General features: G+C 41.3%; 1 protein-coding gene across 8 annotated transcripts in view; it reads left to right on the top strand.

Moving 5' to 3' along the window:
* Positions 1-12,463, top strand: part of GBF1 (golgi brefeldin A resistant guanine nucleotide exchange factor 1) — a 349,375-nt gene that overhangs the window by 157,710 nt on the left and 179,202 nt on the right. For all 8 annotated transcript variants that reach the window (XM_069753292.1, XM_069753291.1, XM_069753293.1 and 5 more), the window contains exons 4-6: positions 5,961-6,092; positions 6,591-6,709; positions 7,175-7,283. In XM_069753292.1, coding sequence (XP_069609393.1) covers positions 5,961-6,092; positions 6,591-6,709; positions 7,175-7,283 — 360 coding nt within the window. The remainder of the gene's footprint in view (positions 1-5,960; positions 6,093-6,590; positions 6,710-7,174; positions 7,284-12,463) is intronic.

Genomic DNA, 12,463 nt, shown 5'->3' with positions numbered 1-12,463 from the left:
GACCAAAACCACTGCACGACCAGCTCTACCCTCACCTACTGTATTCTCACCCATCCCTTGTAGATTGTGAGCTCTCGCGGGCAGAGTCCTCTCTCCTCCTGTACCAGTTATGACTTGTATTGTTCAAGATTAGTGTACTTGTTTTTATTATGTCTACCCCTCCTCACATGTAAAGCGCCATGGAATAAATTGTGCCTTTAATTAATAATAATAATGTCCGTGGATCTAAACTTGCCTAGCATTTCACCTGTCTCTTACTATACTCATGTGATCTTTAATAAAAGCTGTGGCCTTTTTGACACCAAAATAGCATGTTGTGTATTTTATTGGACTGTGTTGTTTTGGTCCTTTGCTAATAAATGCGGGTCCATCCCATGTCTACAAGTCATGTCAACACTCCAGTATTTGCAGCAGAAATGTGTGCAGCAAGTGCTTAACGTGTGCGCTTACCATCATTTATGTCTCCATAAAGTTTCAATTCAAATATTTTTTTTTAATGAAACTGTAGAGGTGTGCTTCCTTCCAAGCCAATATAAAAACCTCCAGAAGGTCACATGGCTGTATTAAAATTTATCACGATGCCCGAAGCATGGAGGCTGATCGGAATCCTTGCAGTTTTACATCCTTGTCTCACAGATCTCTACTGACTTTTTTTTTTGCGGAGTCTGATACACAAAAATGGACCAAAATAGACCCAGCTCCCTCTCACGGATCTCGCATTCGGATCTGTGAATTTCACAGATGTGATTTAAATCCATTCAATTCTGAGAACATGTGCTGTTCGATAAGATAAAAATCAGACCACACAGGAACATTTCAACAAGTCCCTTATTTTTGGTAAATATATCGGTGTATACAATAGTTAGAGAGGAATTATTTAAATATGTGTTTGAAGTTCATGTTGCTCAGGTAATGACAGCCACGGCACACGTGATTTGTTCCAGCTTTCAGTGATCTCCCAAGTTGTGTGTGTGAACACTCTGGGAATGTGGGGCTTGATAGACTAGTGTCTGAAAGGAGTCTCCAGTCACTCTGTGGCCACAGATTGCTGACTTGTGACGGCATGCCATGCTCACACTGTCGTTCCCCTATGTTCCCCCGTGCAGGTGGGCAGTCACTCATACCTTGGGAGATTCGTACTCTTACTCAAACCATTTCTGAACACGTTTTTTTCCAGGCAGTTGGGTTCATCATCCCACTCCCATCGTAATGAATGCCGCTGCCATAAAGGGATCTACTTTGCAGCAATGATTAGATCGGTGGGACGTGTCAAACTAGCATCCACATAATGTTGGACCCAAGGTTTCCCAGCTGAACCGTATTTGTATCAGTGTTAGGGTATGTGCACACGTCAGGATTTTTTCCTGACAAATTCCTGAGAATTCTGCCAGAAATCCGTGTGCTTTTTTTCGTGCGGATTTCTCGCAGAATTTGCGCGTTTTTTGCATGGATTTTTTCTTTTTTTTTTCTTTTTCCTGAATGACCTTTTTGATAGGAAATCCGCAAAAAATCCTGAAAAAGATAGAGCATGTACGGATTTTTTGCGGTATGCGGTTTTTTGCAGGAAAAAACGCTAACATCTGCGCAAAAAAATGCGGAATGCATTCTAAAAGATAGGATGCATAATGTTAGCGTTTTTTTTACCAGATTTATAGCGTTTTTATGGCGAAATTCCGCAAAAAAAAAAACGCTAAAAATCCTGACGTGTGCACATACCCTAAATCATGCTAGAAAATCTTTGTTAGGAAAATAAGACCTAAGGGATTATTCTGGTTTGTAGGCCAAATATTTGAAGGCAATATCCAGGATTAAAAACCCCCAAAGGCATCTATCTTCCAGAATCGGCACCACAAGTGTCCATGGGTTGTGTGGTATATGAACGGGATTGTGCGACCATATCGCACACAACCTACAGGCAGTTGTGGCCCTGGTTTTAGAATAATGAAGCTGTGCTCTCTCATCCTGAACAGCCCTGATTTAGCCATGGATTTTACATTATCTTAACTTGTCGTCTCTAATGGTTTCATTCTCATTTTGCTTTGTGTTTCTTCTCCTCTATAATTTGTAATGTGGGTAATGAGTAGGGAAGGTCTGGGACAGGACATGGTTTAGACAGCTGATTGAGATTGTGTTACAGAAATGAGGCATCACAGTGCTGAAAACACGCTGTAGAGCATGCCTCCGAATGAAAACATTAGCACTAGGGATGTGTTCACTGCCCCGGGTTTACACAACCTAAACGTCTAAAGCTTTACTCATGCGATATAAGAACAGTGTTTAAGATGGCACGTATGCCACCCAATGCGGAAGTGTGAGATATTCGATGGAAGACTTGTATCATGACTAATAGGCAAGGGGGAGTGACAAACAAAAAAAAAAAAAAAAAATCTGTTTTACAACTCATGCATACAGATGCATTTTTAGACAAGTGTATCCGTTTTTACATATGATATACGGTATATTATACTATAATATGTGTGTTGCATTTGTTTGCATGCTTTGTTTTTCAAAACTCATCAGTGTTTTTGTTTTATATTTACAAAAATAAAACAACAAAACAAGCAAACGTACCAGTTTTCCATGGACTGGGATTTTTTTTTTTCTTTAATTAAATGATTTGTTATTCCATCACGTGTTTTTTTTTTTCTGTAAAAGATTAAAAAAGATACGTGCTGACTTCCAATTGACGTGTGCCTTTTCCCATTATATTCTATACTAGATGGTAGCCCGATTCTAACGCATCGGGCATTCTAGAATATGTATGCGTAGTGTATATCACAGCCCACGTAGTATATTGCACAGCCCACTTAGTATATTGCGCAGCCCACGTAGTATATTGCGCAGCCCACGTAGTATATTGCGCAGCCCACTTAGTATATTGCGCAGCCCACGTAGTATATTGCGCAGCCCACGTAGTATATTGCGCAGCCCACGTAGTATATTGCACAGCCCACGTAGTATATTGCCCAGCCCACGTTGTATATTGCGCAGCCCACATTGTATATTGCCCAGCCCACGTAATATATTGCACAGCCCATATTGCACAGCCCACGCAGTCTATAGCATTCTGGGCACCATATCCCTGTTAAAAAAAAAGAAAGAAAAAAAAGAAAAAAGAATTAAAATAAAAAAGTTATATACTCACCCTCCGTTGGCCCCCGGATCGAAGCGGTTACAGACGCTCCTCGCGTGCTCCGGTCTGAAGAGTGCATTGCGGTCTCGTGAGATGATGACGTACGAGGCCGCACGTCATCATCTCGCGAGACCGCAATTCATGGAGCGGTCACCGGGGCGTCGCGAGGAGCGGGAAAAGCCGGTTCCTGATCCTGGGGGCCACCGGACGGTGAGTATATAACTATTTTTTATTTTTTTAATTATTTTTAACATTAGATCTTTTTACTATTCATGCTTCATAGGTAGCATGAATAGTAAAAAGTTGGTCACACAGGGTTAATAGCAGCGTTAACCGAGTGCGTTACACCGTGGCATAGCGCGGTCGGTTAATGCTGCCATTAACCCTGTGTGAGCGTTGACCGGAGGTGAGTATGCGGGCCCCGGGCACTGACTGCGGGGAGGAAGGAGCGGCCATTTTCTTCCGAACTGTGCCCGTCCCTGATTGGACGCAGCAAAACGGCCACGACCAATCAGCAACTTGGATTTCCATGACAGACAGAGGCCGCGACCAATGAATATCCGTGACAGACAGACAGAAAGACAGACGGAAGTGACCCTTAGACCATTATATAGTAGATGAATACTGATATAGCCATTGAAATTGTTTTTTACAATACAAACGGATATGTCAGTTACACCAGAAAACCTAGGGCCCTGTTCACATAGCATTTCTACGGGGCGTTGGGAGCTCACCTGAATCCCCCCAAAAAAACGGGATTCAGAAGAACCCTAGACAAAGCTATAAAAGGCAATGAGGCTCATACTATTGCTAAATATATATATTTTATTTCTATTGTGCCATTTTCCATGCAATTTTCAATTGAGGGGGTTCATGTACAAACCATATCGGAAATTACAGAATAACATAATTACAATAGGAGGGAGGTCGCTGCTTACAAGAGCTTGCAATCTATAAGAAAACAGGAGATACAAGGGATTTATGCATGAAGATATACAGTTAGGTCCATATATATTTGGACAGAGACAACATTTTTCTAATTTTGGTTATAGACATCACCACAATGAATTTTAAACAAAACAATTCAGATGCAGTTTAAGTTCAGACTTTCAGCTTTCAATTGAGGATATCCACATTAAAATTGGATGAAGGGTTTAGGAGTTTCAGCTCCTTAACATGTGCCACCCTATTTTTAAAGGGACCAAAAGTAATTGGACAATTGACTCCAAGGCCATTTCATGGACAGGTGTGGGCAATCCCTTCGTTATGTCATTCTCAATTAAGCAGATAAAAGGCCTGGAGTTGATTTGAGATGTGCTTGCATTTGGAAGGTTTTGCTGTGAAGTAAACATGTGGTCAAAGGAGCTCTCCATGCAGGTGAAACAAGCCATCCTTATGCTGCGAAAACAGAAAAAACCCATCCAAGAAATTGCTACAATATTAGGAGTGGCATAATCTACAGTTTGGTACATCCTGAGAGAGAAAGAAAGCACTGGTGAACTCATCAATGCAAAAAGACCTGGGCGCCCACGGAAGACAACAGTGGTGGAAGATCGCAGAATAATCTCCATGGTGAAGAGAAACCCCTTCACAACAGCCAACCAAGTGAACAACACTCTCCAGGAGGTCGGCGTATCAATATCCTAATCTACCATAAAGAGAAGACTGCATGAAAGTAAATACAGAGAGTTCACTGCACGGTGCAAGCCACTCATAAGCATCAAGAATAAGAAGGCTAGACTGGACTTTGCTAAAAAAAATCTAAAAAAGCCAGCACAGTTCTGGAAGAACATTCTTTGGACAGATGAAACCAAGATCAACCTCTACCAGAATGATGGAAAAAGAAAAGTATGGCGAAGGCGAGGTACAGCTCATGATCCAAAGCATACCACATCATCTTTAAAACACGGCGGAGGCAGTGTGATGGCTTGGGCATGCATGGCTGCCAGTGGCACTGGGTCACTAGTGTTTATTGATGATGTGACACAGGACAGAAGCAGCTGAATGAATTCTGAGGTATTCAGAGCCGCCATACTGTGTGCTCAGATCCAGCCAAATGCAGCCAAACTGATTGGTCGTCGTTTCATACTACAGATGGACAATGACCCAAAACATAAAGCCAAAGCAACCCAGGAGTTTATTAAAGCAAAGAAGTGGAATATTCTTGAATGGCCAAGTCAGTCACTTGATCTCAATCCAATTGAGCAGGCATTTCACTTGTTATAGACTAAACTTCAGACAGAAAGGCCCAAAACAAACAGCAACTGAAAACCACCGCAGTGAAGGCCTGGGCAGAGCATCAAAAAGGAGGAAACACAGCGTCTGGTGATGTCCATGAGTTCAAGACTTCAGGCAGTCATTGCCATCAAAGGGTTTTCAACCAAGTACTAAAAATGAACATTTTATTTAAAATTATTGAATCTGTCCAATTACTTTTGGTCCCTTTAAAAACAGGGTGGCACATGTTAAGGAGCTGAAACTCCTAAACCCTTCATCCAATTTTAATGTGGATACCCTCAAATGAAAGCTGAAAATCTGAACTTCAACTGCATCTGAATTGTTTTGTTTATAATTCATTGTGGTAATGTCTATAACCAAAATTAGAAAAATGTTGTCTCTGTCCAAATATATGTGGACCTAACTGTATATCTATAGATAAAGATATAGCAGTATAATAATTAATACATTATCTGTAATTCTTTTTGTATGTAATTTTGAATTCCGCCAGCCCACCTGTTGACAGTCTGCCCCTCGGGTAACATTAATGAATATAAGAGCTTAATGCCGTTTTTGGAAATCCTGACCCTTGTTCTCCTTTTTCCTACAGATCTATCTGAAATTGAGCCCAATGTATTCCTTCGTCCGTTCCTGGAGGTTATTCGTTCTGAAGATACCACTGGCCCCATTACAGGACTTGCTTTGACCTCGGTGAACAAGTTTCTTTCCTATGCACTAATAGGTGAGTGTCTGCATCATGATATTTGGCTGCTGTGGGGTCCATTGCTCAGATCCATATTTTGCCCGTCATTTGATTTTCAGTTTTACTTTTGGTTTGCAATATGTATATTCTAAGAGTCTTCCACGTTATGCCCTTACTGCCCTCTGGTGGAATTCTTCAGTATAGGCAGGCCATATGCACAGTGGTGGACCAGTTTCAGATTGGTGTTCTATGTAGCGCTGCCATGTTGGCTTTTCCAAAAAGTAGTGTGAATTGGTTATGTTACCACCATATTGAAAATCCTACATGCTCACGTTTTCGATTTGCTTCTGTAGCCGATATTGGACCACAGTATATATAGCAAGATATAGACGGGCAGTGCCAAAATGTTCTTGGACACATCCATTTGTGTTTTATTTAACTACTACATAATTGATTTCTATAAATTATGCAAAGTTGCTCCAATATAATTTTTTTAAGTGAACAAATATTTAACCGTGTGTTGTTTCTGTTGTGTAGATCCGGTCCATGACGGCACAGCTGAAGGAATTGAGAACATGGCAGATGCGGTTACACACGCCCGTTTCGTTGGCACTGACCCAGCCAGTGACGAGGTTGTGCTGATGAAAATCCTGCAGGTAACTCGAGAGAGGGGACTGCATCCCCCCTGTCCTTATTCAAGGGGCAATTAGATGAATTGCTTAAGCTCTTTGTATCCTGTTACACGCAGACACGGGCCATGTTTTGACTCTGGAAGAGATTTGCGCCTAATGTTATTTTTAAACAGAGGTCTCATGTACCTGAAGTAAAAGCTTTTTCAAATAAAAGATAATTAAACGCTTCAATTAATTGATTTCAAGCATTTGTCAGGCTGCACCAGAAAATATTCCTTCCTGGGAGGGGAGGGCTGGAGAACCAGAAGTGCAGAGAATGCTGAAAATCATCAGTGTAATGGACAGAGGTGATGGGGCAGAAATAATTAGCTCCACTCTCCGCGCGTGTCTTGTGCATGGCTTCCTTAATTTTTTTGTGCAATTTTTATAAAGTTTATTGGTTAATAACTCTGCCCTCGAGTATATAATGGTACCTGTCTTTTTGTACAGGTTTTGCGCACCCTACTGCTCACTCCAGTAGGCGCCCACTTGACCAATGAGTCTGTGTGTGAGATCATGCAGTCCTGCTTCCGTATATGCTTTGAAATGAGGCTCAGCGGTAAGTATTTTTCAAAAGGTAGGAGTACAAGGTATATGTAGCTGGGGTCTTATTACCAGTGCTGTGGAGTCAGTCTGTATAGAATGGATCGACTCAAGACTCCTAAAATATTTAATAAATTGGGTACAGTAGTTGAATGCAGTTTATGCAAACAATGATATGTGTAACACCTTAACTGGTCCCCCTTTTTCTCTGATGACATCTTTATACACTATTGGCATACTCTCAAGCAGCTTTATCTGTTGCTTACCTGCAGCGGCCTCAGTGTTGGAGTTACCAGAGGTGTTAAGCACTTAGCTGCTTTTCCTTCATCCTCCCAAACCATTTCAGTTAAGGTTGGGTGATTGTGAAGGCCATGTCATCTGATGCAGCAGTCTAGCCTTCTCCTTGGTCATATAGACTTTACATAGCCTGGAGGTGTTTTGGATCCTCGTCCTGTTGCAACACAAATGATGGTCCCCTTAAATGCAAAAAAGATGAGATGGCATGTTGCAGAATTCTGTGGTGGCCAGGCTGGGTAAGTGTGCTGTGAATTTGACATAAATCTGTGTCAGTCAGGGCTGTGGAGTTGTAGTCTGAGCCCATTTTGGTGGAGTCGGAGTTGGTGTCATGGAAATTGATGAGTCGAAGGTTTGGCTTACCGACTCCACAGCCCTGGTCAGTGTCACCATCGCACCTCCCCCTCCACGTTTCACATTGGGCACCACACATGTACAAACCAACCTTTCACTTTTTTTTGCATCTTACAAATACATGGCGGTTGAAACCAATAATCTCATATTTTGACTCATCACACCACAGGACATATGCCCGCTGATCAAGTGTTGTGTTGCCCGGCCCAATCAAGTTTCTTCTTAAGGTACCTTCACACATAACGATATTGTTAACGATATCGTTGCTATTTGTGACGTAGCAACGATATCGTTAATGAAATCGTTATGTGTGACAGCGACCAACGATCAGGCCCCTGCTGGGAGATCGTTGGTCGCTGAATAAAGTCCAGAACTTTATTTCGTCGCTGGACTCCTGCTGACATCGCTGGATCGGCGCGTGTGACACCGATCCAGCGATGTCTTCACTGGTAACCAGGGTAAACATCGGGTAACTAAGCGCAGGGCCGCGCTTAGTAACCCGATGTTTACCCTGGTTACCATGCTAAAAGTAAAAAAAAACAAACACTAGATACTTACCTACAGCCGTCTGTCCCCGGCGCTGTGCTCTGCACTCCTCCTGTACTGGCTGTGAGCCGGAAAGCAGAGCGGTGACGTCACCGCTCTGCTTTCCGGCTCACAGCCAGTACAGGAGGAGTGCAGAGAAGCAGAGCGCAGCGCTGGAGGACAGACGGCTGTAGGTAAGTATCTAGTGTTTGTTTTTTTTTACTTTTAGCATGGTAACCAGGGTAAACATCGGGTTACTAAGCGCGGCCCTGCGCTTAGTTACCCGATGTTTACCCTGGTTACCGGCATCGTTGGTCGCTGGAGAGCGGTCTGTGTGACAGCTCTCCAGCGACCAAACAGCGACGCTGCAGCGATCCGGATCGTTGTCGGTATCGCTGCAGCGTCGCTTAATGTGAAGGGGCCTTTATTTATGGCCTTCTGTAGGGATGAGTGAGCACTAAAATGCTCATTACTCGAACCAAGCAATTCCTCATGCGACTATCGAGTATAATGGCAGTCATTGGGAAATCTGAGCATTTTTGCAGCAGACCCCTACAAGGAGGTCTGAATAGCAGTGAAAATGTTGAAATGGATGGAAAAGTTCTGAATGGAAGGAGAACAGCATGGGGAAGACCCCTGGAGGTATCTGTCTTCCAGATCGCTGCTGAGAACAATGGTGTCACACTTTTACTCCAATTTAAGGACTGAAAATAAAACATTCAAAATCAATGAGAAATTCAAGTTTACAGGGGAAAAAATGTTAAGAAACATTTCCTGTATGATAACTTGTATATAAAGCAAAATTTAAAAAAAGTTTAAAAAAAATAATAATTTAAGTAAACCAAAATTTAATTTTTTTTTACATTTTTATTAATTTTGTATTACATAACTGGAAATTCCAGTGAAATTTATGAAGGAAGCACAAACTGCCAACAATTATATGGAAGAGCGACTCAGATGCACCCTGTATATATGTGCTTAAGGTTATCCTGATATAAAAAAAGCAGCTATCTGTGTATATAGAGGTGATCCGATAGCTGCTATTGCGCCGGCAACACTATCTTGCTAGAGAAGAAAAAAAATGTCCTCCGAGATGGCGCCTCCCACATCTGCGCAGTAGCAGCTATAGCCAATAGCTGCTATGGCGCAGGGGCGGGCGGCGCCATCTTGGAAGAGGAATTTGTTTTTCCTTCTCTAGCAAGATGGCGAATTGTGAGCTACAAAGGCATAGGAAACTTGGTCAAAGTTGAAGGAAAGCTGAATACAGCACGTTATCAGTAAATACTGCATGCAAATTTGCACTCATCAGCCCAGAAGCTGCGCTTGGGACGTACTTGAACATTCCAACGTGACAACGATCCAAAACACAAGGCCAAGTCAACCTGTCATTGGCTACAGCAGAACAAAGTGAAGGTTCTGGAGTGGCCATCTCAGTCTCTTAACCTCAGTATCATTGAGCCAGTCTGGGGAGATCTCAAGCACGCAGTTCATGCTAGACAACCCAGAAATTTACAGGAAGTGGAGGCTTTTGGCCAAGAAGAGTGGGCAGCTTTACCATCTGAGAAAATAAAGAACCTCATCCACAACTACCACAAAACACTTCAAGCTGTCATTGATGTTAGAGGGGGCAATACATGGTATTAAGAACTGGGGTATGTGAACTTGTGAACTTTTTATCAGGTTCCTTTGGATGTTTTGGGTTGTCATTATGATTTAAAAAGAGAAAACAGTAGTTTGACAATACATGGCTTCATAAACACCTACAAATAATGGCAACACACAAAAGAGGAGATCATAAAAGGTATAATTTTATTAAAGCAGATTAAAAACAAAGGACTTAGTAATAAAAATACAGTTGAGGGTCACATGAACAGGAAAAGAAAAGGTGGAAACGTCTGGAAAAGATATGTATCATCCACAGCTGATCTGTGATTCAAAAAGACTACTTCACATACAAAAAATAGCAACAAGGCTACAGATAGAACATTATAAATAGAACAGGAAAAACAGGAAAACACCCTTGTCTAGTAGGCCAATGCATGGAAGAATTAAACCAAAGCACATATGTGGATCAAAGTAAAGGCCGACAGAGGTCCTGTGAATCTAGTAAGGTAACAAGTATGTGAAAAAACATTCCATTATATATTACATATTACCAGATCAAATGCAGGATAACCAGGCGTCCACCACACCCGACGCGCGTTTCGCATTAAAATGCTTCGTCCAGGGGTGGATAGACACTGGTTTGATCCCTTTTTATATTGCAATAGGCCATTACAACGAGAAACCCGGAAAAAGACCAGGACGCATGCGCAGAAGACACAAAGGGTGAGATTTATATAGCTAAATAATATTCCAAAATCACTGCACAATATATGTATACATCGCTTGAAGGACTATAGAAACCCCCGCCGCATGATATTCTAAGAGGCGGCGATAAGAAAAGACGCCATATCGTTGCATAGTCCGGTCGTCATGGATACCGAGACAAGCTATACAAAACGTGAACACCTCCGCAAGAGCCAGGTATCGCGTGACATAACCACATGATGAAGTCACGTGTTGAGGAAGAAGTATCGTCAGGGGTGTCATAGCAACGAAGCCGCAAACTGGAAAAGTGCCGCCGAGGTGAAAAAAGAAAATAACCGGGAACAAAGGAGAAGGGAAAGAATGCATATAATTACAATTACCACTCCATATACACAGATGACGTAATATTATAATAAATAGACAAAAATAAATATATAAATATATAAATGTGCCAACAAATACATATAATTAATACAAATAATTGAATCTATGAGCATAATAAATATATACATGTGATTGATAGCCATTAATATAGTGCCCAATATATATGAACAAAATACGATTAGTGCTGAAAAACAATACATATAAGTATATCAATTGTTAAAAATAGATAGAAAGATAAAATATATAAATATATATACACTGCATATAAAACACACATATGTACAGTGTATAGATATAAATATGTGCAGATGAGAAAGTGACAAGTGCTTGAAAGACGCCATTCTGGATAGAAGATGGAGTGAAAACGCCAACGAGGTTAGTGTCTAGATGGAAACGTAAAAGAGAAAAATATGCATTAAGTATATAAAAAAAGAGACAACCAACGTCAGAAATACAGCAGCTCAAAGTTAATTAAAAAATTAGTTTAATTAAAAATATAAAAACAGAGAACATAGTGAGAAACTAACAAGCGGATTGGTTACAAAAACTGTATATATTCTTTTAGAGGAATGGTTGAAAACTATTATGGTCATTTAATCCATAGGGTGAGATTGTATTTAATCTGAAAATCCATTTAGTCTCTTTTTGGGCCAGTAGGCGTTTCCAGTTACCACCACGTGGCCCAATAAAAACCCTATTGATGCCCCTAAACAAAAGTCCATTAGGGTCACATTGATGTTTTATCTTTGAAGTGTCGTGGGATTGTTTTAAAATTGACAAATCATCACTGTTCTTGGCACCTTCAATATCCAATATATGCTCCCGGATTCGCCTCCTAAATTCTCTTGTCGTCATGCCGATATAGATCAGGCCACACGAACAAGTGGCATGATAAATGAATACTTTCGTGGTACAATTGATGTTATGAGTGATGGTATATTGTTTAGTTGCATCCACATTCATGAAGTCCTTTGCTTTAACCACGTTTTTACAGGCAACACATTTCCCACAAGGGGAACAGCCCCAAGCTGGGCCTTTAGATCCAAAAATAAATTTAGTAGTGTCACCCTTGTGGTAGCTGTGGACTAAGTGGTCACGTAAATTGCGTGCTCTTCTATAGGTCACAGCAGGAGTGCTGCCAATTATGTCAGATAAAGTTTTGTCAAGTGACAGAATTGACCAATGTTTCAGGAGAATCCTATATACTTCATCGCTACGTGAATTGAAATCCAGAATGCATCTTATCTTAGTGTCGAAGGTCTTGGTTTTTTTTAGGTTTATTTCTCAGCAGATCACATCGATTGCTTAAGGCTGTGTGCACACGATGCA

This window comes from Ranitomeya imitator, chromosome 2 (assembly GCF_032444005.1).
Source record: "Ranitomeya imitator isolate aRanImi1 chromosome 2, aRanImi1.pri, whole genome shotgun sequence".
NCBI lineage: Eukaryota > Metazoa > Chordata > Amphibia > Anura > Dendrobatidae > Ranitomeya > Ranitomeya imitator.
This window is presented reverse-complemented; position numbering and strand designations above follow the sequence as displayed.